At 41.1% G+C, this 25,268-nt stretch overlaps 1 protein-coding gene across 1 annotated transcript in view; it reads left to right on the plus strand.

Moving 5' to 3' along the window:
* The first annotated feature begins 19,536 nt into the window (after nt 1-19,536).
* Nucleotides 19,537-25,268, plus strand: part of CCDC3 (coiled-coil domain containing 3) — a 92,178-nt gene continuing 86,446 nt past the window's right edge. Inside the window, exons 1-2 of the mRNA XM_077169412.1 lie at nt 19,537-20,161; nt 22,559-22,733. Of these exons, the coding sequence (XP_077025527.1) occupies nt 19,788-20,161; nt 22,559-22,733 (549 nt within the window). The 5' untranslated portion in view covers nt 19,537-19,787. The remainder of the gene's footprint in view (nt 20,162-22,558; nt 22,734-25,268) is intronic.

The following is a 25,268-nucleotide window of genomic DNA, read 5'->3' on the forward strand; positions in this document are numbered from 1 at the left end:
ATCTATATTCATTAAAGAGATTGGTCTGTAATTTTCGTTTCTTGTAATATATTTGTCTGGCTTTGTATTAGTTGCCATTAGCTTCACAGAATGAGTTAAGTAGCTTTCCCTCCTATTCAATTTTTATGAAGAGTTTGAGCAGGATTGGTACTAATTCTTTCTTGAATTCTTGGAAGAATTCACATGTGAAGCTATCTGGTCCTGGACTTTTCATTTTGGGGGGCTTCTGATGACTGATTCAATCTCTTGTGATTGGTTTGTTGAGGTCCTCTATTTCTTTTCTAGACAATGTTGATTGTTTATGTCTTTCTAGGAAGTTGTCCATTTCATCTACATTGTCTAGTTTACTAGCATATAGTTGTTTTTAGTATCCTCTCATTGCCTTCATTATTTCTGTGGGGTCAGTGGTTATGTCTCCTCTTCCATTTCTGATTTTATTTATTTGCATCTTGTCTCTCTCTCTCTCTTTCTCTCTCCCTCCCTCTTTGTCAAACTAGCTATGGAGCCATTGATTTTACTGACTTTCTCAAAGAACCAACTTTTGATCTTATTGATTTTTTTCATGTTATCAATTTCATTTATTTCTGTTCTAGTCTCATTATTGCTTTCCTTTTGTTTGCTTTGGGGGTTGGTTTGCTGTTCTTTAGTTCTTCCAAGTGAACAGTGAATTCCTAGATTTTTGGCCATTTTCTTTTTTAATATAGGCATTTAAGACAATAAATTTCTCTCTCAGAACTGCCTTTGTTTCATTCCATAAATATTGATGTGTTCTGTTTCATTTTCATTTGCCTCAAGATTTTTTCCAATTTCTCTTGTAATTTTTTCCTTGATCCACTGGTTGTTTAAGAATGTGTTGTTTAGCCTCCATATGTTTGTGAATTTTCCAGCCCTCTGCCTGTTATTGATTTCCAATTTTGTTCCATTATGATCTAAGAAAAAGTTTTGTATGATTTCAATCTCTTAAAATTTACTGACACTTGTTTTGTGACACAGCATGTGGTTTATCCTCGAGAATGATCCATGAGAACTTGAGAAAAATGTGTGTCCTGTTGTTGTGGGTGTAATGATTTGTAAATATCTGTTAAGTCTAGTTCACTTATCATATTATTTAAAATCTGTTTCCTTAGTGACAGAGGATGTGATCCACTATCTAGATGTTTTACCCATTGATGATAGTTGGGAATTGAAGTCTCCAAATATTTTGGTATAGGTGTTTACTTCTCACTTCAATGTTGTCAGTGTTTGCCTCATGTATTTTGGAGCACTTTAGCTCAGTGAACCAACATTTTTTATTCTTATGTCTTCTTGTTGAATTGTTCCTTTTATCAAAACATGGTGTCTTTCTTTGTCTCTTTTAATTGCTTTACATTTGAAGTCTAATTTGTTGGATATTAGTATAGCTACTCCTGTTCTTTTTTGATTGTTGTTTGCATAAATTATCTTTTCCCAACCTTTCATTTTCAACCTTCCCTTGCATGTAAAGTGAATCTCCTGTAGACTGCATACATATAGGTCCTGTTTTTAATCCATTCTGCCAGTCTATGTCTTTTGATTGGGGAGTTTAATCCATTAACATTTAATGTCATTACTGTAAAGGCAGTACTTTCTTCTACCAGTTTGTCTTTTGGACTTCATATGTCATATTTAATTTTTTCACCTTTTCCTTTTACTGATAGTCTTAATTTCTATACTTATTCCCAGAACTCTCTCTCCTGCCTTTTCCTATCTGCTTGTAGTGCCCCCTTTAGTATTTTTTGCAGAGCTGGTCTCTCAGTCACAAATTCTCTCAGTGATTGTTTATCTGAAAATATTTTAATCTCTTTCTCACTTCTGAAGGACAGTTTTGCCGGGTGTAGAATTCTTGGCTACCAGTTTCTCTCTTTTAGAATCTTAAATGTATCATACCACTGCCTTCTTGCCTCCATGGTTTCTGCTGAGATATCCACACATAGTCTTATTGAGATTCCCTTTTATATGGAGAATTGCTTTTCTCTTGCAACTTTCAAAAGTCTCTTGTCTTTGACATTTGACAATCTGATTAGTAAGTGTCTTGGAGTATATCTATTTGGATCTATTCTGTTTGGAGTATGATAAATTTCTTGGCTCTGTAATTTTATGTCTTTAATAAGAGATGGGAAATTTTCAGTGATTACTTCCTCCATTAGTCTTTCTGACCCTTTCCCCTTCTCTTCTTCTGTGACACCCACAACATGTATATTCATGTGCTTCATGTTGTCATTCAATACCCTGAGCCCTGTTTATATTTTTCCATTCTTTTCTCTATATTTTCTTTTGTATGTGATTTCAGATGTCCAATCCTCTAGCTCTTCTGCCTTTTCAAATCTATTGTAGTATGTTTCTGTTTTTTTTTTTGTCTCTTCTATTGTGCCTTTCATTCCCATAAGTTATGCAATTTGTTTTTTCAAATTTTTGAGTTCTTCTTTTTGTTTGTCCAATGTTTTCTTTACATCCTCCTTCAACATATTGACATGATTTTTTTCTGAGATTTTTACATTTCTGTTTGAACACCTTGAATTAATTGTTTCAACTCCTGTATCTCATTTGAAGTGTTGGTTTGTTCCTTTGACAGGGCCATATCTTCAACTTTCCTAGTATGAATCATCTAAGCATTTGACTTCCTTAATTAGTTTATTCTTGAGGTTGTTTTCACTCTTTTACTTAGGGTTTTATTGCTGGATGGCTTTTTTCTTTGACATTCAGTTCAACTTATTCTAGACCTCTAGCATCGGTTCTGTTTAACTGATCAGAATTTTTCAGTTCTTGTTTTTCTGTTTCTTTCCCTGTTTATATGGAGCTCATTTTCTGAGAAGAGTCTCTTCTGATATTATAGACCACAGTCAAATTTTCGCAGGCCAGACAGGCCCATGTCTCAGTAAGGAAGAATAGCCAGCATCAGTTTTCCCTGAGGGTGAGACCCTGCAGGTTGTCAGCCTTTCCTATGAATCTCTAGACTCTGTGCTTTTCCCTATCCTGCCCAGCATGTGGCACTTATCTGTCCACAGCTTCCCACTGACTTACAGTGATGTAGTGCCTTTAATTTCAGCAGACTCTCCTTGCCAGGGGTATGGTTGAGACAGAGGTGAGGCAGTAGGATGGCTTTGATTGCTTCTGTTTTCCAGCCCCTGGGGCATGAATTCCTTGAAGGAGGGATTCCACTTAAGCTGAGCCCTGCTTCCTTTTCTTGAGGAAGATACATCCTTTAGGGAATTAGCCCCTTTCATCTGATTAATTATTTTGTCTCTCAGACAAGTTTAGTTTTACCTTTGTCTGGGGCAGTGCTGGCACATGAGCATGCTTGCAGTTTTATCTAATGAGCTGTTTAAGAAGTAAAAAAAAAAAACAAAAAAACAGGTAAAAAACCTTTTGAGAGCTGGACACCCAATCCTTGGGTTTGTCAATAATCACCTTGAATTGATACATGGTCTTATGTATTTACAGGCTCTATGTGCCTCCTTTTTCTCTGGTCCAACCCTTTTTCAGTATTTTGTGCTGCCAACTCAGAATACCTTTGATTTTTTTCCCCCATAGGCCTCATCTCCTCTCTGCCAGTGCAAAAGCTCCTAGTTCCTTTAATGCTTATTCCAGGTTTATCTTGTGCTGAGGGCCAGTTTTCAGAAGTCAGAATTTGTTAATTAATTCCACAATTGGTTGAGCTAAGCCCTTGCTACTAGTAAAGTCTGTTTCTTTTCCCCTCAGAGAACCAGCCTGCCATGCCTGTGGGAGAGGGGTGCCGGCCTCCACAGCCTGGGAAACTTATAGTTCTGTGTGTGTTCTCAGTCATTCCACCTGGTCTAGACTGGTATATGCTATGTGTCTGTTCAGCGATGTTCCTCCAGCAGTTGTTCTGTCCTGTTTCTGGCTACTTACTATCTGCTTGGGAGGACAAACTAAATTCCACACTTCACTATGCTGCCATCTTGCCCCACCTTCCCTGGACACATTTTTAAAACCACAACACTGTGAGTGACAGGAAATCACAAATAATGGTAGTTTAAACAAGATAGGCTTTGATTTCTGTGTTACACAAAAGAAGTCCAGGGTACACTAATGTGAGCATGGTGTTAGGAACCCAGGCTCTTTTTAACTTATTGCTCTGCCATTCTAACTCAAGGTCAAAGTTAGCAACTCCACTTCCAACCACCAAGTTTGTGCTCCAGTTGTCAGGAAGAAGGAAAGGTCAAAGAAGGGTCCATCCCCACTGTTTTGGTTGCTAAAGCTGACAAAATGCAATATATCAGAAATGGGCTGGCTTTTACAATGGGGATATTTATAAACTTGTAGTTTTTAGGCCATAAAAATGTCCAAATTAAGACTTTAGGAGGAAGACACCTTCTTCCTGAAGATAGGCTGTTGGCAATCCAGCCTCCTCCATCACATCGCCAGGCGTATGACAACATCTACTGGTCCTTCTCTCCTGGGTTTTATTGCTTTCAGTTTCTGGTTTCCTCTGTTTTCTGTGGGCCCTCTCTTAGATTTTCCAGGGCTTTTCTCTGTGAGCTTTCTCAAATTTCATCTCCTTGTGCTTTATCCTTTTATAAAGGACCCGAGTAAGAGAATTAAAACCCACCTTTCAGTTGAGATAATCAATTCAAAAGGTTCAACCCACAATAGTTTCACAAGTACAGGAATGGATTAAAAGAGCATGACCTTTTCTTGGATACATGCAACTTCAAACTACCATACCTGCCTTTTAAGGACATTTCCTGGAAGTTACATCTACCACTTCCAATTCTGTTTCATTGGCCATAGGATGGTGTATGGCCACCTCTAGATGCAATTGAGACTGGGAAATGTCGTTTTGCTTTTAGAATTCAAGATTCAAATTTTGAGAGGAAAGAGGGAACTGATATTTGGAAAGGGAATTAGCAGAGTCTACCAAGTAATATTTCCAGATAAATGTTGGAATATATACACAGGAAGGTAGGATAATGCATTTACTATGGCAGTTCAATGATTTCTTTTTAGTTTATTATAATGGTTGTCAAGTCACAATATAATATGCCAAAGATTCAGGTAAACCTATAATAAGCAGGAGTCTGTCACAAATAAATCCCTCAATTTCAGTGGTCTAACACGAGCAAAATTTGTAATAATCCAACATAGTTCTCCGGTGAGTACGTGGATATCCATTACATGGTGATTTACAAACTCAAGCTGCTCCCATCCATATTTCCTAGGGCTTTGAATCTTTGGCAGCCAACTGGCAATTGAGGGGAAAGGGGTCAAAGAAAGTACATGTGTTTCCTAATGACAACATAACTTTTGCTTCTGTTTCCTTTGTGAAAATTAGTCATGTGGTCCCATCTGGATGTCAAGGGCATTGAGGGTTAAGAAGCCAGTTCCCACAATATGAAAAGAAAGAAGGTGAGTTTTGACGTATAGTTAACTGCATTTTCCACAAGTGTAAAATTACCTGATAACTCATGATTCTTGATGATCATGTGTTCAAAGTAGGATTTAATTCTGAAGAACAAAAGAAGGTACAACCTTAAATGGAATTAAGAGCTCCTGGGACATGGAGAATTTATTATTCACTTACTGGGCAGTGCTAGCACTGCATTCTTATCTACTAAGCCTGTGCAAAATACAAATATTCAAATATTAATATCAATAATGGAGTAGCCCATGACACTATTAACTGCATTTGTACTTCAATTCAAATTTTGTGACAGTTCTTGGAGATGGAAATCACTACTCTCATTTTATGAGTAATTAAACTGAAGCTCAGAGACTCAAATAACTTGATTGGAGACATGCAGATAAGATAATAACCAGCAAAACTAGCTGTGCTATTTATCTATTTGTCACCTCTCAATTATCAATCCTTCATTGAATAAAGGATTCTGCAATAAAGGAGCTGGATCCTGTAACATTTGCCTGCTGGCATGATGTCAGGGTTTGCCAGTAGAGGGCATAGGAAGGATTGAAGAAGAGATGAGATTACTTTTCCTGGTTTTGGTGTGGTTTTTTCGTAAGGCAATGACAGCTCTTGAGTTTCTTTTCTGTAGTGCTCTTCTCCTGAAATGCATGGTGGCCACCAGCTCCCAGTTGCAGCTGCATGCTGTCATAGCACCTGAGCCACATCCTTTCCAACAAGATCTGGATCTCAGCCTTATGGTAGGGCACCTTGGTAGGGTGCTTCTGTTCAACAATAGGGATAGCAATTGCTCCCTTTATCTGCTATTCCTTTGTTCTTTAAAGTTCTATTAAAAAATAGACTCGTTATTTCAATTCCCTGTTAATAATTCTTTATATAAACTTTTTCTTTTCAAATCACTGTATGGTTTTTATCTCCTGATTTGACCCTAATTGATGCAGAATTAGCTGAGAGTGGTCCTAGGAGATAGACTTGCAAAGATGGGATTTGGGGGTGTTTTGTGTTTGAGTGCAGTGCTGAGCTCCTTGACAATGGGAAATGGGATGTTAGTAATCCTTGGTAGGCAATGGTATATCAATGAATCAAGCTATCATATGTGGTTGTGATGAATTGCCACCTGAAGCAAATAATTTGGAAGGTCAAGTGGTGGTTGCACTTGATGCTTTTGGCAGTAATTTAAGGACAACTATGAGAACTGTGCTTGAACATTTATAGAAATAAAATAAATCTCAGCTTATACTGCAGCATGAAAGTCAGAGAGCTCCCATGATAACCTACATTAACCTCTTATTTTGTGTAGTCACAAGACTTATCATACAGAAAATCAACAAAAAATTAATTATGTGGGTTGCTGAATCACAACAGTTGAATACCAGTCCTTCCACATTTCTCCTGTTAAAGTCAGGGTATTGTTAAAACTGGGATGCTAACACTTGGAATGAGGACATCTTGTTGGATTCGGATGAACTGACAATCTTGAACCTTAGCATCTCTTCCTATACCAATGGAAGCATCTCTGGTGTCTGAGGTAACCTCAGAAACCAGAAACCTAGTGATTCCACAATACAATGGTGGAACAGGTATAGATAAAATCCCCATTCCAAAAGGGAGGATTTGGAAGGGAAAAAGGGATCATTGGCCTCAAGCAGGTCCAAAATCCAGCAGGGTAAATTTCATTAGTTTTTTTTTTTTGCATGGACAGGCACCGGGAATAGAACCCAGGTCTCTGGCCTGGCAGGCTAGCACTCTGCCTGCTGAGCCCCTGTGACCCACCCAATTCCATTAGTTTTTAAGGTCTGAGAATAATCCTCTGTGGCTCAATACTCTGTCCTTTTGGCCTCCTTGAGGCTGATGCCTTATAAGGGGGTGCTGATTGTCACAACTCCCCTTGTTACTTCTTGTAGGACAATTGCAACCATAATGAAAGTCAAGGTTCAGCATCCTTCAGGGGGACAGGCATCCACTATGACCCAGGAGAAGTGGCAAGACTTTGCTAACACATAGCAGAAATCTGGCCAGACCCCAAATAGGGAGAATGTAACACTAGATCTGGCCAAATCTGTTGATATTGATGCACTTACTAGAGAGTCCAGATTCAATGTGCTGTTCAAGTGATGACTCTAATAGCTTACTTAATTGGTTAGTTAAAATATGAATTCACTGTGGCCCATGGTTAATGAGATTGAGATGCCAGAGCTTCCTTGGCATGAGTCTAGGAAGGAATCCAAAAGCTTAGGGAATTAGAAATGTTGAACTGGATTTTTCATGTATGAACTGCACAGCCACCTCCCAGCTACATTCCACAAGGAGGCCAAAAAGACACTCCTCTCATGAAAGTATTGATAAATATATTAATGAGGGAAGTGTCAGCATCCCTTGAAAATCTGTTTGCTCTTCTTTTTAGGCAAGATATGACTGTAGGGGATGTCACCAATGAGATAGGGTCCCTGATTTCAAAGGGAAATTGGGATTCTTGGCATCACTTAACTGTGTCCTAAGACAAGGAGAGCACATCTATCACGAAAGAAAGCAAAGTACCTTCACTGTTAGAGACCTTTGGTGATGCTAATTATCATGGTATCTCTCAGAAATAAATAAATGGGAAGACTTCTAGAGTATTACTTGAACTACAAAACAGGAAAATCTCTAGGTCTATTGGCTGAAAACCTGATTTGAGTTGCCATAGAGAAGAGTTGAGGCCTCTTCTTGAGTTTCTAGACATAAGTAAATACACAGACCCAAAGCCCCTTGACTGGAAGGATGGGGTGCTGTCTTACAGAATGTAGTGTATGTTTGAAACAGAGAACACTATATGGCATTATCTTTCCCTTATCCAGAATTATATGTTGGGATTAAGGAGTGAGAATGGATCTTCTCACTATTACACCCAGTAATTCACCAACAGAGGTTTTGCATCCCATCCTGGCTTCCTAGAGCTCTGCTTACTCAGAGGTCAGTCCCCAAAGAGGAACTGCTTCCAGATAGGAGACACAACAATGGTTCCAAAGAATTAAAAGATCTGACCATTTTTGGATTCTTCATTCTCTGTACTAACAGGCAGCAATAAGGGTTACTTTACTGGCTTAAGTAACTGATTCTGATTTTCAAGGAATACTCACTGCTAGTCAATAGGGATAGTGAAGATTGTGTCCAGAACCCAGTGGATTATCTGGGGGTGTCTCCTAGTGTTACATGTCCAATAATGAAGGTTAATGGTGAATTAAAGCAACCAAGAAAAGGCAAGATTATTAAGGACTCAGAATTTTCGGGATGATGGCTTGGGTTACTCCAGCAGGTAATGAACCTCAATCAGCTGAGGTTCAGGCTGAAGACAGGAAATATAGAATGGGTAATAGACTAAGGGAACCATATATATCGATTTTAGCTGTGGTTGTTTGAATTATGTGCCACTCAAAATACTTGTCCTTGGTCTTGATCTGCAGTTTTGTAGGTGTGAATCCATTGTAAATAGGATCCCTTGAAGACGCTATTTTTACGTAAGTTGGGACCCAACTGAACGAGGGATGGCAGGGCCTTAATCAGATTACTGGGGTCCTTTATAAACAGAAGAAATTCAAACATGAGAAGGCCTAGGGAGGAGCTGGAAGTCAGAAGTCAACAGAACCCAGAAGAGAAAGGAGAAGACATAACCATGTGATGAGAAAGCCAAGGAACCTAAGGATTCTGTCCAGCCCAAATGCTACCAACCTCGACAGGAAGAAAGACTTCTCCCTCTAAAGCCTGAGCCAGTAAATTTCTATGGTTTAAGCCAACCAACTGTGTGGTATTTGTCATAGGAGCTTGGAAACTGAGACAATAGCCTTTTGGACAATTATGGAAACAATGCCTGTGGTAACTTTCATACTTTCTCTTTGCCTGTTATATGTATGTATTTATTTGAGTATGATAGCCATTTTCTCCTTCTTTTCTTCCTTCCATCTTTAAAAAAAAATGAACTAGTAACATATATACAACCTAAAATTTTCTCTTTTAGCCACATCCAATTTGAATTTTTACATACAAGTTATAGGAGGATTACTTTGCAGTTTAGTGTTTAGATAACAGAATATTCATTGGCACAGAATTGGAGAAGTAATCAATATAACCAGTGATGGATACAATAGTTGTTGGGACTGAATTGAATCTACTCACTTTTGGGAGAGAATGAAATATTCTTCACTTGAAAGGATAGCTGTATCTATTTAGGTGAAAATATGGAGTTGTTTTGTTGTTATAGGAAAGTTCAAATGTTAGTAGCATTGTGCATATGGTCGCTGAATAGCCAAAGAGGTGGACTATCTCAGCTATCACTGTCTTGTCTCTGAATTTCAAATCCACCATTTATTGTCCACTCTATGGTAATGTGGCTGGACCATGTAAATATTTCTTCTTGCCAACTGTCAGGAGTTAAGCTTTATTAGTAGATGGTGCTGGGGGGCACTAGCCAGGGAAAGGGTTTCTCTTCCTGGTTCTGGTGTGCTCCTTTCATCAGACTCCTATGCCACATGCAGTTTATTCTGACGTGCTTGGCTCCTGAAGCATAGGGCTTATGCAGGACCCACCTCCTCCTGTGGTGTGTGGTGGCCAGCAGCAACTAATAGTGAGCAGCACATAACACCTTCCTTTGAGCAGTTTCTCCAGCACATTCCTCTGGTGGCCTTGTAGCAAAGTGCCACCACTGGGCCACTTCTTTGGCACTTTCTTGTGTGGCTCTGCAGCAGAGTGCTACTACTGAGGCAGCTCCCTATGACTGGTTTCCATTGGTACTCCAAATAACAGTTTTCCAGTTTTCTGGTGAGTGTCACTGGCTAGGTACCTACTTTAGGTTAGTTTCCCAGTGAGTTTGAAGTCTCTGCATGCTATAGTTTCCCTGCTGCTCAAACAAATACCATGCAAAGGCATGGTTTAAAGAGTGGGAATTTAATGGCTCACAGTTTTGAGGTTAAGAAAAAGTTCAAATCAAGGCATCATCAAAGCGACTCTTTCTCCCCAAAGGCTGTGGTGTTCTGGGTCTGGCTGTTGGTGATCCATGGTTCTTGGCTCCTCTGCCTTGTGACAATGCACATGACAGTCTCTCCTGGCCTATCTTGGGGTTCCATTGATTTCAGCTTCTGGATGCTCCCTCTGTGGCTTTCTCTGTCTGAATTTCATTCTCTTATAAAGGGCTCCAGTAATAGGATTAAGACACATCCCGAGTGAGGTGGGCCACAACTTAACTGAAAGAACCTCATCAAAATGTCCTACTCACAGTGGGTTTACACCCACAGGAATGGATTGAATTTAAGAACATATCTTTCTAGCGGTACATCTGGCTCCAAACCACCATAATGACCTTCTTGTGGATGGCTTTCCCTAGCACTCCAGAAAGTGAGTTTCAGAGTCCTTCCTGGTGGGCCACCTCAGTAAACTTCTCTATCATTCAGTGGGCCACAGCTCTACCCCATCCACCGAGGTCTAGATCTCAGCCCTGGGGCAGAGGGAGTCTCTTCCATGAATTCTATTTCATCCCTAGAGGTTAGTGGTTGTTCCCTATATTTTCTATTCCTGTATGCTTTGTATGATTTCTATTCTTTTAAAGTTGTTAAACTGTGTTTTATGGCCCAGAATGTGGTCCATCTTGGCGAATGTTTCATGCAAGTTTGAGAAGAATGTGTATTCTGCCTTTGTTGGATGGAGTATTTTATAATGTTAATTAGATTAAATGATTTATAGTGCTGTTCAGATCAACTATATCCTTATTGATTTTCTTCCTACTTGATCTATCAATAACTGACAGAGAGTGTTGAAGCTTCCACTGATAACTATGGATTTATTTATTTCTCCTTTCAGTTATATCAGTCTTTGTCACATGTATTTTGAGCCTCTGTTGTTAGATGCACATACATTTAAAGGATTGTTGTGTCTTGTTGGCGAACTGAAATCTTTATCATTAAGTAGTGTCCCTCTCTATCCCTGATAATTTTCCCTGTTCTGAAGTCTGCATTTTCTGAAATTAATATAGCTACTCCAGCTTTCTTTTGATTTGTGTTAACATGGTGTTATGGTTAGGGACACGTGTCAACTTGGCCAAGTTGTGGTACTTGTTTATCTGATTGGGCAAGAGCTGGCCTGTCTGTTGCAATGAGGACATTTCATAGGATTAGGTCATGATCACATCAGCTGCATCCACAGCTGTTTTCATTTGTAATCAGCCAAAGGGGAGTGTCTTCTGCAATTAGTGATGCTAAATCTAATCATGGGAAGCCTTTTAAGGAGGACTCAGAGGAGACAGGTTTCATTCCTGCTTTGGCTGGTGACCCTCTCCTGCGGAGTTCATCCAGGCCATCCATCGGAGTCATCAGCTTCGCAGCCTGCCCTGTGGATTTTGGACCCTGCGTTCCTGCGATCACGTGAGACACTTTTATAAATTTTATATTTGCAAGTGTTCCTTGTTGATTCTGTTTCTCTAGAGAACCCTAACTAATACATATGGTATATCTTTTTGCATACCTTTACTTTAAATCTATCAGAGTCTTTAAATAAAGTGGGTTTCTCTTATTTATTTAGTTTCAGAATTTTTTATTCAACATAACAATATACAAACACAAACATTCTTACCATATGATCGTTCCATTCTTGATATATAATCAATAACTCACAATAGCATCACATAGTTGTATATTCATCATCGTGATCATTTCTTAGAACATTTGCATCAATTCAGAAAAAGAAATAAAATGAAAACAGAAAAAAATTCATATATACCACACCCCTTACCCCTCTCTTTCATTGATCACTGGCATTTCAATTTATTAAATTTATATTAACATTTGTTCCCCGTATTATTTATTTATTTTTAATCGATATGTTTTACTCATCTGTCGATAAGGTAGATAAAAGAAGCATCAGACACAAGGTTTTCACAATCACACAGTCACATTGCAAAAGCTGTATCATTATACAATCATCTCCAAGAAATATGGCTACTGGAACACAGCTCTACATTTTCAGGCAGTTCCTTCCAACCTCTCCATTACACCTTCACTAAAAAGGTGATATCTATATATAAAAAGGTGATATGTCTAAGAATAACCTCCAGGATAACCTCTCGACCCTGGAATCTCTCAGTCATTGATACTTCATTTTGTCTCATCTCTCTCTTCCTCGTTTTTGTCAAGAGGGTTTTCCCAATCCCTTGATGCCGAGTTCCAATTCATTCTAGGATTTCTGTCCCATGTTGCCAGGAAGGTCCACACCCCTGGGAGTCATGTCCCATGTAGACAGGGGGAGGGCGGTGAGTTTGCTTGTCATGTTGGCTGAGCGAGAGAGACCATATCTGAGTAACAAAAGAGGTTCTCTGGGGGTGACGCTTAGGCCTAATTTTAAGTAGGCTTAGCCTATCCTTTGCGGGGTTAAGCTTCATATGAACAACCCCCCAGATTGAGGGCTCCACCTATTGCTTTGGTTGTCCCCACTGCTTGTGAGAATATCAAGAATTCTCCACTTGAGGAAGTTGAGTTTTTCCCCTTTCTCACCATTGCCCCAAGGGGGCTTTGCAAGTGCTTTTTTTTCACCATTCAAATCATTCTGGGATTTATGGGGGCATCCCTCGGACAAACCTACAAGATATCATGCCTTACTCAAGTTTCCATATATAAAGTGGGTTTCTTGTAAACAACATATAGTTGGGTCTTGTTTTTTAATCCACTTGGATAAGCTCTGTTATTTAATTGGCATAGTTAGACCATATACATTTAAAGGGATTATTGACATATATGGATTAATATCAACCATGTTTAAACTGTTTCCTATTCATTGCCAGAGGCTTCTTTTGCTGTTTTCTCTGGTTGGACTTCAGCGTTTTGTGGTTCCATTTTATTTCCCTTTTTTAAAGTCTCGGTTATACATAAAAAATCTTTAGTGGTTGCTCTAGAGTTTACAATATGCATTTTTAACTAATTTAAGCCCACCTTCAACTAACACTATTCTGCTTCATGTGTAGTGCAGGTACCTTCTAATTTAACATTCCCAATTACACCTCCCATCCTTTGTTACATTGCTATCACCCATTCATTTATCCATATTCTGGAATCATCGAATAAATTGTTACTATTATTACTTTAAACAAAACGATCTTTTAGATCAATTAATAAAAAAAGAAAAGATTTTATTTCACTTAAATTGATTGCTTCTCTGATGTGTTTCCTTTCTATATGTAGATTTGAGTTTCTGACCTATATCTTTTTTCTTCTGCCTAAAGAAAATATTTAAACATTTCTGGCAGAGCAGGTACACTGGCAATGAATTCCCTGTTTTAGTTTGTCTGAGAAAGTCTTTATTTCTTTTCCACTTTTGAAGAATAATTTCATTGGATATAGGGTTCCAGGTTCATGGTTTCTTCTTCAAATATTTCGTTTCACTCTTTTCTTGCTTGCATGAGGAATTCTGCTGAGAAGTTGGCTGTAATTTTCATCCTTGTTTCTTTATAAGAAAGGTGATTTTTCCCTCTGACTCTTTTAGGATTTTTTTCTTTGTCTTTGATTTTCTGCAGTTTGATGTATTTATTCTGCTTGGCATCCTGTGGATCTGCGGTTTGGTGTCTGTGGCTTTCTTTTCCTTCTGGTATTACAATTACGCATACATTACATCATTTGAAATTATCTCATAGTTCTTGGATACTCTGTTCCATTTCTTTTTCATTCTTTTCCTCTTTGCATTTCAGTTTGGGAAGTCTCTATTGAGGTATCTTCAAGCTTGTGGATATTTTTTTTAGCCGTGCTCAGCTTGCTCCTGCTCCCATCGAAAGCATTCCTCATTCTGTTGTAGTGTTTTTTATTTCCAGCATTTCCTTCGGATTCTTTCTTGGAAAGTCCATCTCTCTGCTTACTTTATGCATCTGATCTTACATATTGTTGACTTTTTTAGAGCCCTTAATGTATTAGTTGCTGTTATTTTAAATTTTCCTCTCTGATAGTTCTGATGTCATAAATGAAGTCTAATTTTGATGATTACTTTGCATATTCATATTTTTCTTGCGTTTGGTGTACCTTGTAATTTTTTGCTGTATTGAGTAGAATGAACTAAGGCGAATAGGTCTCTAGTGTTACGGTTTATGTTAGTCTGGTTTGATTTTGTTTAATGTTTACTGTAGTTATAGTGTAGAGCTGCCAATTTCCTCTAATGTCCTTGTTTTTGTCTCCCTATTGGCCTTGGTTTCCCTAACTATTCATCCTCAGAGATAGTCTGTATCTTGCTCTTTCAGCTGTAATCACTATTATTTTGTAGGTATCCAGATAGTGTGGTGGTAAGGTGTAGGGAGGGTGAGCTTTCTATTGTCTCCCCATTAAATCTCAGTCTTTTAGTGGGTTTTTGGTGCTGGCCTGTGTCTTCACCTGCACTTTCCTTTTTATGCAGCTTCCCTGGCACTCACCTCTATATAATGGGGGTGGGAGAGAGAGAAATGCCCTTTCCTCATAGCTCTAGAACAAGGTTCTGATAACATCTTTCTGCCTCAGATGAGGCCTTTGTTGTAATCCGTGACATATTTCACAACTATGTTCTCTTCCCTGTGTGAGTCCCAAGGGGACTTTTCTCATGTAAGAACCTCCTGGGGTTCCTAGAGGCAAACCCCACTGTGCCTGAGGGAGTTTCTCTTGCTCTGGTCCACACTCAGCCTCTAGCAATTTGTCAAAATTACCATTTCAGTGTTTCTACTGGTTTATGGCTCTTGTGGCTTCTGCTCGAAGTAAGCAGAAGATAGCTGTGACTTTCGGGATTTGACTGTTTTTCCAGATTTGGGGGTGGTGGTTTGTCCTGAAAACTCACTTTCCTGATGGGCCCAAGAAAAATAAGTGATTTTTAGCTTTTCCAACTATTTTGTTGTTGTAAGGACAGGAGTGATAACTTCTAAACTCCTTACATGTCAGAGCTGAACCAAGAATTCAATTCTTGTATTCTTTAGCACTCTCTTCACCTCTTTCTAGCCAATTCCTCCATCCCTTAAATCTCCTGCTAATAATTTCTTATTTTAAACTTTTTCTATTCAAATTACCAGGTGGAGGTGCATGGGTGGTTCAGTGGTAGAATGCTCACCTGCCAGATGGGAGACCCAGGTTTGCTTCTCAGCCTGTGCACGCCCCCCCCCCCCCCACCCAAATTTCTAGGTAGTTTTATTTCTGTTTGGACCCTGATTGATACACCAGGACTGAGAATCAACTCCTCTTATTGCAGATGTGTCTTCTTTTTAGTAGTGAGTCAGTGAGCACAGTCAATGGAATTGGGCATATGGCCAAGTCTAAAATAAAATATAACTTGGATTTGACATTTCAGGGCATTTCAGATAAAGAAACAAGACTCAGAGAGAGATGGATGTGGTTTAATTGATAACTCACCAGAGCAGAGAACTACAAGAGCCAAAGGTGGTTTGTATGTTCCATTATGGCCAGTTCTTGAAGACTGTGGATGAGGAAGGAGTAGGCCTGAGATACTTCCCTAATCTACCACACCCCAGAAGGTTCTGCTGCTGGGTCTGTTGTGCTGATTCTCTCTTGTTCAACTTAAGGCATGTGCTTTGCTCAAGAACATCCAGCTTGACAAAATTATGAGTCTTCCAGATTACTTTTGGCTCAGAAATTCTAAAAAGCCCCTTTAGAATCACACTTTTTAAGGGGCAAGGTAAGAAAAGTCATTTGATTTTCATTCAGCAAAGTCTTTCTAATGAACTCATTATATGTAAGGCTCCCTGCCAGACTTTACAGAGGAGAGGGAAATCATAGCTGATGTGTCCAAAGGACAAGCTCTCAAAGCTGCTCACTTCTGGAGAACACATTCTGGATCATATCAACGGAGTTTTTTTTTTTTTTTTTTTTTTTCTGTTACGTGTATAGGAGAGAGGAGAAAACAGCCATTTGTACTGGTTTGTATTTGCTAGTCTGAATGGAAAGTCAAGAAGTTCTGTAAAAGTGGATAAATCTCTTCCAGGCTTCTCAATTCCTTGAAGATGCAATTAAAAAACAATGCAAAACCTCACTTAATACTTTCTCTGCATAAATTTATAGCATAGGACTGAAATGGAGTAGGGCTGCTGGGTAACATAAAATTAATGTTAGGCCAATTACACACTCATTTAGGCATCATTGGTGATTATACTAAGTTTATCACTATTCATATATTCTACTTACATTCCAGATAAAGGGCTCACTCATGCCTTTAGAGCAGTTCCTATTTTTGGCTATATTCTGGGATTATGGTTAAGCACATGGACTCTGGAGTCTAATTGCTAGGGCTTGAATTCTGGATGGGTTGTTCTCTAGCTCTTAGTGCTTGGGTAAGTCAATTAACTTCTGTGGCAGAAACATGAACAAGAAGACATATTCAGTTCTTATTTTCATCCTAGTGGGTGTGAATTCATTTGAAAATCAGACATTTTGAGGATGTAATATCATTTATGAAGATCTTCTGAGATCCTATTTAGGTGTGGCCCATTGAATTATGGTAGGTCTTAATCCACATTCCTGGAAACCTTATAAAAAAGCTAGAAATCAGAGAAAGATACAGAAGGAGACCAAGGACATCAACATGTGCTGGAGGGCAGAGATAGGCCCTGTTAGGGAACCCCAAGGATGTGGCAAGCCAGCACCACAAAGCTACACACTCCAGGGAGATGGCAGGCCCTGCAGAGACCTTGCTGTTGGAGTTCTAGCCTCTGACACCACGAGATGTGAGGAAATAAATTCCTGTTGTTAAGCCAACCAGTGTGTGGCATTTGTCATAGCAGCCCTTGCAGACTAAGATGACCTCTGTACCTGAGTTCCTTACCTATAAAAGGATGCTAATATTTTCTACTTCCTGGGTTGTTAACTAAGATAGTATATGTAAAGTCCTTACAATAGTGCTCGGCCCATACTAAACAATGAATGCATGTTAGCAACTGCCAATGTTACAGTTTGGAGATGCTTGCTCTAAATCTGCTTTTCTGGAGTATGAACCATTACACATTCCCTCTCTCTCTCACCGGCAGAACACTTGCTAAATAATATTATGAACCTAGAGACAATTTATTTACCAAGAGACAAATGAGCAGTGCTGACATCCAGAGTCTCTGATGCTATCCATGTGTGAAAACCTGGAAACCTCCAATGCAGGCCATGGTGAGAAGTCATATGTACATTGGAACTCTGACTACTTGATCCAGCCTGAAACTTATTTTTCCTACAAAAATTTATTGAGGCCTGTGTTAGTTTGCTAGCTGCTAGAATGCAATATGCTAGAACTGGAATAGATTTTACAAAGGGGAATTTAATAAGTGACAGGTTTACAGTTCTAAGCCTATGGAAATGTCCAAACTAAGGCGTCTTTCCCTTACTTAGTAAGGGAAAGATACCTTAATTCAAGAAAGGCTGTGCATCTGGAACACCTCTGTCAGCTGGGAGCACGCTGGTCCCTTGCTGGACCCTTGCTCCTGGGCTCCGTGCTTTCAGCCTCTGTTCCTCTGGGAGTTCCTCACTTTGCCTCTCCATGGCTGACCTTCATCTCTTGGCTTCCCTTGGCTCTCTCCAGGTTCTGGCTTGCTTAACATCTCATGATAACATCCGCTGGGGTTCGAGCATCTCCAAACATCCATCTGTCTGTTCTCTGAAGCAACTGTTCCCATGTCTCTACATCTGCTCTGTGTCACCTCTGAGGCTTCTGTAGTTTCTCTCTCCAAAATGTTTCCTCTTTAAAGGATTCCAGTAAACTGGTCAAGACCCACCTGGAATGGGTGGGTGGGTGGGGGGTCATATCTTCATCTAATCAAAGGTCACACCAACAATTGGGCCTGCCACATCACTGTGGAGATAATCTAATAAAAAATTTCCAACCTACAGTGCTGAATAGGGATTAAAAGAAATGGCTGCTTCCAAAAGATGGAATCAGGATTAAAATATGACTTTTCTGGGGTACTTAATACTTTCAAACAGACACAAGGTCTTAGGCTGAGCACCAGATTCACAGGGATTATTAGTTATTTTCCTTGAGGAATTAAGGCTCTTATTTCTGCTTTCAGCCCCCCCTCATGGAAGCTTCTGCAAGAAGAAAACTGCAGTTCACTAAGATTCTGGATTAGTGTGACCCTCAGCCAGCTGTGGGCTTCGGCTCCACCAGATCGGGTAGCACTAGCTGGGACCCTCTGCGAGCCTCATCATTTTATTGCCTCCCTCCCAATTTCTTTCCATTCTCTGGGTTTTGCCCTCTTCTTAGTGCTTCCTTCCCAGTTAAGACCATAGATAGAACAAATATGTCTCCTTCTTCCTCCCCTTCATCTCCTTCTCCTCCTTCTCTTTCCTCTTTTCTCCTTCTCCATCTTCTTCCTGCATGAGGAATAATAAAGACATTTTAGAGATGAAGAGAAGATTGAGCTGTCCAGTTTAGGGTCTTCTCAAATTCACACTTTGACTTGTGGAAAACTCTTTGGAAGCTACTTCTGAATTTATTTCTCAGCTGCAGAGTGTAGGTATGATGTAAATCATACAGCTTCAGGAAAATCAGGAAAAAAATTACTTTTCAAATCTTTTATCAAGGCTTCCCTAAGTCCATTAGTAAAATAGTAAACAAAATCAGAGAGAGAGAGAGAGAACACCAAAGGTATTTTCAGTCCACACTGAATTTCCTCGTTAGCCTTTAGAAAAGTGAAGCTTGATTTAATTTCTACACATTTTAACTCTATACGAAGTACACAGAAAATGTAAAAACCTAGGCATAGTAATCGTACAAACTAACCCAATTAATTTACGGATGCCCTACGTTTGGCTCAATGCTTTAAGCGTGGAAAGCGTGGGTTAAGTCTGTCCATCCGAGGGGTGCTAGGAAAGGGCTGGGCCTCTGCTCCAGAGGGAGGACCTTCTCCCGCTTCCCGGGGATACCCTGCCCGCCCAGAACAGCAGCCGCTTCCCGCCAAAGGCCCCCCCCGCGTGCAGTTCCCCGCGTCCCGGCAAGTCCCTCTCCCCTCCCCACTTGTCCCGGAGACGCCGGCTGAGGCGCACCCGCGGATTCCCCGCCCTCTCCCGTCGCCCACGCCCCAGTCGCCGGGGTGGAGCTGGGAGGCGGGCGGCCGGCGGGTCTCCACGACCCTTTAAAGCTTGCGGGGCGAGGGCAGCGCACTGTCAGCCCGGCCGCGGAGCGAACGGCGCGCGGAGCCCCGGGCGCAGCGGGAGACCGGGCTCCAAGGCTCCCCTCCCCGGACCCGCGGGGCCTCGGCTCACCACTGCGTGCCCCGGAGGACCCGCTTTGTTCCCAGCCCAGCGCGGGACGGGGCGGGGGACGCACGCCGTCGGGTCCCGCTGTCCCCACTGCTGACCTGCCGTCCCGCCCCTCGGGTCCCCGTCTCAGCCCCGCGCGTCCGGCACCCTGTCCCCCATCTCCACCCCGCGGTATGCTGCGTCCACTGCTGCTGACCGCTCTGTGCCTGGCCGGCCGGCCGCGACCCGTTGGCGGATGCCAGCTGCCGTCGGAGTGGAGACCCCTGAGCGAAAGCTGCCGCGCGGAGCTGGCCGAGACCATTGTGTACGCCCGGGTGCTGGCGCTGCACCCCGAGGGGCCCGGCCTGTACAACCACCTGCCGTGGCAGGACGCGGCGGGCGCGGCGGGGCTCCTGTATTCCGCCGAGGTGGAGATGCTGTGCGACCAGGCGTGGGGCAGCATGCTCGAGGTGCCCGCCGGCTCCCGGCTCAACCTCTCGGGCCTGGGCTACTTCTCGTGCCACTCGCACACCGTGGTGCAGGACTACTCCTACTTCTTCTTCCTCAGGTGAGCCCGCTGCGCCCACCTCGGCCTGGGCCCGCCGCCTCCCGAGATCCCTAGTGGCCGGGCAGGTCGGGAGCCCCCTCCTGGCCTTGCCAAAGGAGAAGGCGCCGCGAGGGCCGACCCCTGGCTACTCTGCTCTGTCCTGTCGCTACGGACATCCTGGGGACCCCTGGCTAAGGGTAACTTTTAAAAAGGGAGAGAATTTCTGAGCTTAGTTGTTAGGGTGTTGCAGCCAAAAGCTCAAAGTGGTTTCCGGCAATCCATTTGACTCTTTTTTAAACTGGCTTCCGTGGGGGCAGCTTGGGATGGTGAATCAGACTCTGGTTGGGATTTGGTTCTGCTCTTCCTAGGTGCGTAATTTTGAGCAAGTTAATTGATTTTCTCACACGCCTCAGTGTCCTGACCTCCACAGTATGAGAGACAGGCGGGTTGGGAAGAAAACCCATCCCAACCCATAACGCTTGCACAGGAGGGGCAGCGTGCAGGTAACTTCACTTCCTTCTCACCAGCTGAAATGCCAAGAAGGGAACGGTATGGGAGGCAGCTGCTCTCCTCTAATTTGCCGGTGTCCTATCAGGTACCAGCAGACCTGGATGCCAGGTCATTCAGTTTAGGGCAGGGCCATGGGGAGCAGGATGGGACCTGCTGATAAAGAGCCTGGTGCTATGAAGAGGCTAGTGAGGACCAGCAGGAGGCCTACCATGATGAAAGGCACCGGAATCTTGCTGGGTCCAGGAGTTGACCTGAATTCAAGATGGACTGCACCTGCCTAAAAATCCCATCAGTGGGGTCCCTGGAAGTTTGAACAACAGGTGGAATGTTAAATTCACAGGTGGTATCTACTTGAGTTGGGGGAGAGTTTCCACTGGGAGAGGAAACATCATAATGGAATCCAACTTATATGTCAAGCAAGATGGGGAGAGAATTGATGCTGTCAGGACACTGGAACGTCTGTGGCCTGGGTCCTTTAGCTCTTGAGATTTCACATCACTCTTAGAAAAAAAAAGTGAGTTCCACAGTTGGGCGTTCATAAGCTCATGGCAACATATGTTTTTCATATTCAAGCCCGAATATCTAACTTTAGAATCCATGTCATGCTTTGGGTTGGCTTGAGTGGTTTAGCTAGATTAAGTTGAGTTTTTTGCTAATTGTCAAAGAAGTGTAATTTCTAAATAATGTCAGCAAGGACTTGTTACAGAAGAACTTGACTCAGATTTCTTACGGTTTGATTTAGGGAAAATACTAGGACCAGGCTATAAAAATATTCAACAATGAAACTTTATTTTCCAAAGAAAAAAGGAGTCCAACTGCTTTAGCAGATATATATATTTTTCTTCTGATTCTATCATGGAATAGAATTTTGTCCACTGCCTCTGTTTTGTGCAGTCAACTCCTTCATCTTTTGCTCTGACATGTTTACAAAAAGTTAGGGCAGAAACGGAGAGGCAAATGGTAGCCTGACATTTCCATTTCACAGGGCTGACTTGCCCTGAAGTGTATTAGCAAGTGCATACAAATCATCCCTCCCTGTTAGGCTGGGACATGCTGAGAGGAGTAGAGGCTCTGCTCAGCGTCACTGGGGAGGTGGCCAGGGAACCAACTCACCAGGAGCCCTGTGTGCCCCCTGATGGCTGGACTGCAACTTCCATCGCTTCTTTCCCCTTTCACAATGTCTTTATCTTTACAAGCTGTTGTCAAGCTGTTGCACTGGGCTCTGTGAAAACATTTCCTGATGTTTACGTTGCACTTTCTCTCTGCCAAGTACTTTATTTATTTACATACACTTTCAATTGTGATCTTTGTAACGCCACTAAAAAGTAGGTACTATTATAAATCTGCTTTGCAGATCTGAATACTGAAACTTAGAGAATTTAGGACGTTTGTTTCAAGTGATACAGAAGATAAAAGGTAAAGGCAGGACTTGAATCTAAGTCATTACAAGCTGGTCTTCCTTTTGTGAACTTCCTAGGAGAAAAAAGTCCCTTGGAAGACGCACACACACACCCGTGCATGCGCGTGCTCACAAATGCACACCCGCACATGCAGGCGCGTGCACACACAGGCGTGTATACACATATGCATATGCACACATTCAAATGTACACACACAGACACAGCCATGCAGGTATACACACATTTCACACGCAGTTGCACACATTCACAGACACGCACATACTTTCCCTTGCTTCACCTAAACTCTTCCTTTTGAAAACCTCACGAATAGCCTCCTGTGGTATGAGGTAGAGGAATAATGAGAAATAGTGGCTTCTCTAGTGAGAACTGGGTGAGATGTTGTTGTGTAATTGGCGAGCCTGTCACCATCTTCTCTGACTCTGGGTTGGCACTGGCACCATCCAGGGGCCGAGGCTAAGTCTCTTGCTTTTTCTCTCTTCCCAATTAGGATGGATGAAAATTATAACCTCTTGCCCCATGGAGTCAATTTCCAAGACGCCATCTTTCCAGACACTCAAGAGAACAGAAGGATGTTCTCCAGCCTTTTCCAGTTCTCAAACTGTTCTCAAGGGCAGCAGCTGGCACCGTTCTCCAGTGACTGGGAGGTCCAGGAGGATAGTAGGGTAAGAGCCACAGCAAACTGATAGAAGAGCCACGTCTTGGCTGAGTTTGTGACCAGAGGAGCCAAGACTGCTCTTTTGAAGTCCAGAGCATTGTCCTGTCTTCTGTCTTTCCCTCCCTGTCTCCCTCCCTCTCTGCTACCATCTCTCTTTACCCTTACCCTCCTCTCCTCCTTCCTCCCTCTCTGCCCCCACTCCCAGCAGTTAAGAACCATGGTTCATCTGCTTTGGACTCCTGTTGATATGGTTTTCTTCCAAGGTGAGGAAACAAGAGAGATGACAGTTGTCACGCTGACCTCAGTTTCTTCTGTAAAATGAAGGCCATAGTAGCGCCTACTTCACAGGGCTGATGCAGAACGATTACACATGCCCAAAAGGTCAATCTCTATAGCCTTTAGCACAGTGCCCCTGGGTGAGTCCTTAGTAAATGGGAGCCATCATGTGTGTCATTGTCACCTGTATTATTATTATTTTTTTAAACATTGAATAAATGTTTAATAAATATTACTGAGTACATACCATGCATAAGGCATTTTTACCATGCTTTCCAATAGTGTCATATTTAAGTAAGGAATATTTTACCACTAATAAAATATCTTTCTAGAGATAAATGAAACAGCATTTAATGTTAAAAAAAAGTTTATCCTGGAATGGGAAGCTAGAAATTTATTAAAGACTATTCTTTAATCTCACTTTTAGATATCATATTAGAATTAAGAATAGGATTAATCTGTTGTTATCAAGAGAGTTCAAAGTGGCATCCAGAGATTATCTGATATTTAATTTCTACTTCTTGAAAGCATGTGTATGAATTTTCTAATTCTAACTTAATTTCAAATTATGGCAGCTCATTTGCTAGTAAATAGTCTCAAAGTTATTTTATAAACTAGAATCAGAATAAGTATATCCAGTTGATAAGTGTAAATATGCAACACTTTATGATACCTATTAATTATCTACTATGTTAAAATTGATTAAAAGTTTCAAGTAAAGATATAGCTTTCGCAATGCAACCATGCGACCGTGAAAACCCTGTGTCCGATGCTTCCCCCATCCACCTTATGGACAGACGAGGAAAAACACTTGGATCAAAAATAAGTAAATAATACTGGGAACAAACGTCAAAACAAACCTAGTAGATTGAAATGCTAGTGATCGGTGAAAGGGAGGGGCAAGGGGTATGGTATGTATGAACTTCTTTTCTATTTTCTTTCCACCTCCCCCTCCAAAATGATGCAAATATTCTAAGAAATGATCATGATGATGAATGTACAACTGTGATAAAAAAAGAATGTTTGTATTATATGTTGATTGGTTTTATTAATAGAAATTTAAAGAAAAGTTTCAAGTAATGAGAAATTCTAATTATCTCACCAGGGATGGAGCAAAAGAGTTAACCAAATCATTACAACCTTAATATTTAAGGCATATAGCCATAAACTGATGATCTTCCTCTTACAAAAAAACTTATCTTTCTAGGAGCAAATGGATCATCTCATCATCTGAACAACCATACTTAGATCTTTTGAAATTTTGCCTTGTTAAAGAAACAATAAAATTGATGTAAAGAGCATTGGATATAAATATTTGATTACTCATGATAATCATCCATTCAAACAATCTGATTACATCATCCATTCAAGCAATCATCCATTCAAATCAGTCTGATTAAATTCATGATTTTTATTTTACTTTAGTGGTAGTTTTTAAAAAATTTATTTATTAATTTTTATTTCATTTGTTAATTTTTTTAACGTAGATAATCAGTAATTCACAATATCATCACTTAGTTGCATAGTCATCATTTCTTAGAACATTTGCATCCATCCAGAAAAAGAAATAAAAAGACAATAGAAAAAGAAATAAAACGAAAACAGAAAAAAAAAAAGATTATACCCACCATACCACCACCTCTCGCCCTCACTGATCACCAGCATCTCAAACCAAATTTATTCTGACATTTGTTCCCCTCTTTATCCACTTTTATTCCATATATTCCACTCGTCTGTTGATAAGGCAGACAAAAGGAGCATCAGACACAAGGCCCTCACAACCACACAGTCACATTGCAAAAGTTACACCATTATTCAATTATCTTCAAGGAATATGGCTACTGGAACACAGCTCTACATTTTCAGGCAGTTCCCTCCAGCCTCTCCTTTACATCTTGAATAACAAGGTGATATCTACTCAATCCGTAAGAATAACCTCCAGGATAACCTCTCAACTCGGTTTGGAATCTCTCAGCCATTGACACTTTGTCTCATTTCACTCTTCCCCCTTTTGTTCAAGAAGGTTTTCTCAATCCCTTGATGCTCAGTTTCAGCTCATTCTAGGGTTTTTCTCAATTCCTTGATGTTGAGTCTCAGCTCATTCTAGGATTTCTGTCCCACATTGCCAGGAAGGTCCACACCCCTGGGAGTCATGTCCCACGTAGACAGGGGGAGGGTGGTGAGTTTGCTTGTTGTGTTGGCTGGAGAGAGAGGCCACATCTGAGCAACAAAAGAGGTTTTCTTGGGGGTGACTCTTAGGCCTAAA

This window comes from Tamandua tetradactyla, chromosome 7 (genome assembly GCF_023851605.1).
Source record: "Tamandua tetradactyla isolate mTamTet1 chromosome 7, mTamTet1.pri, whole genome shotgun sequence".
Lineage (NCBI taxonomy): Eukaryota > Metazoa > Chordata > Mammalia > Pilosa > Myrmecophagidae > Tamandua > Tamandua tetradactyla.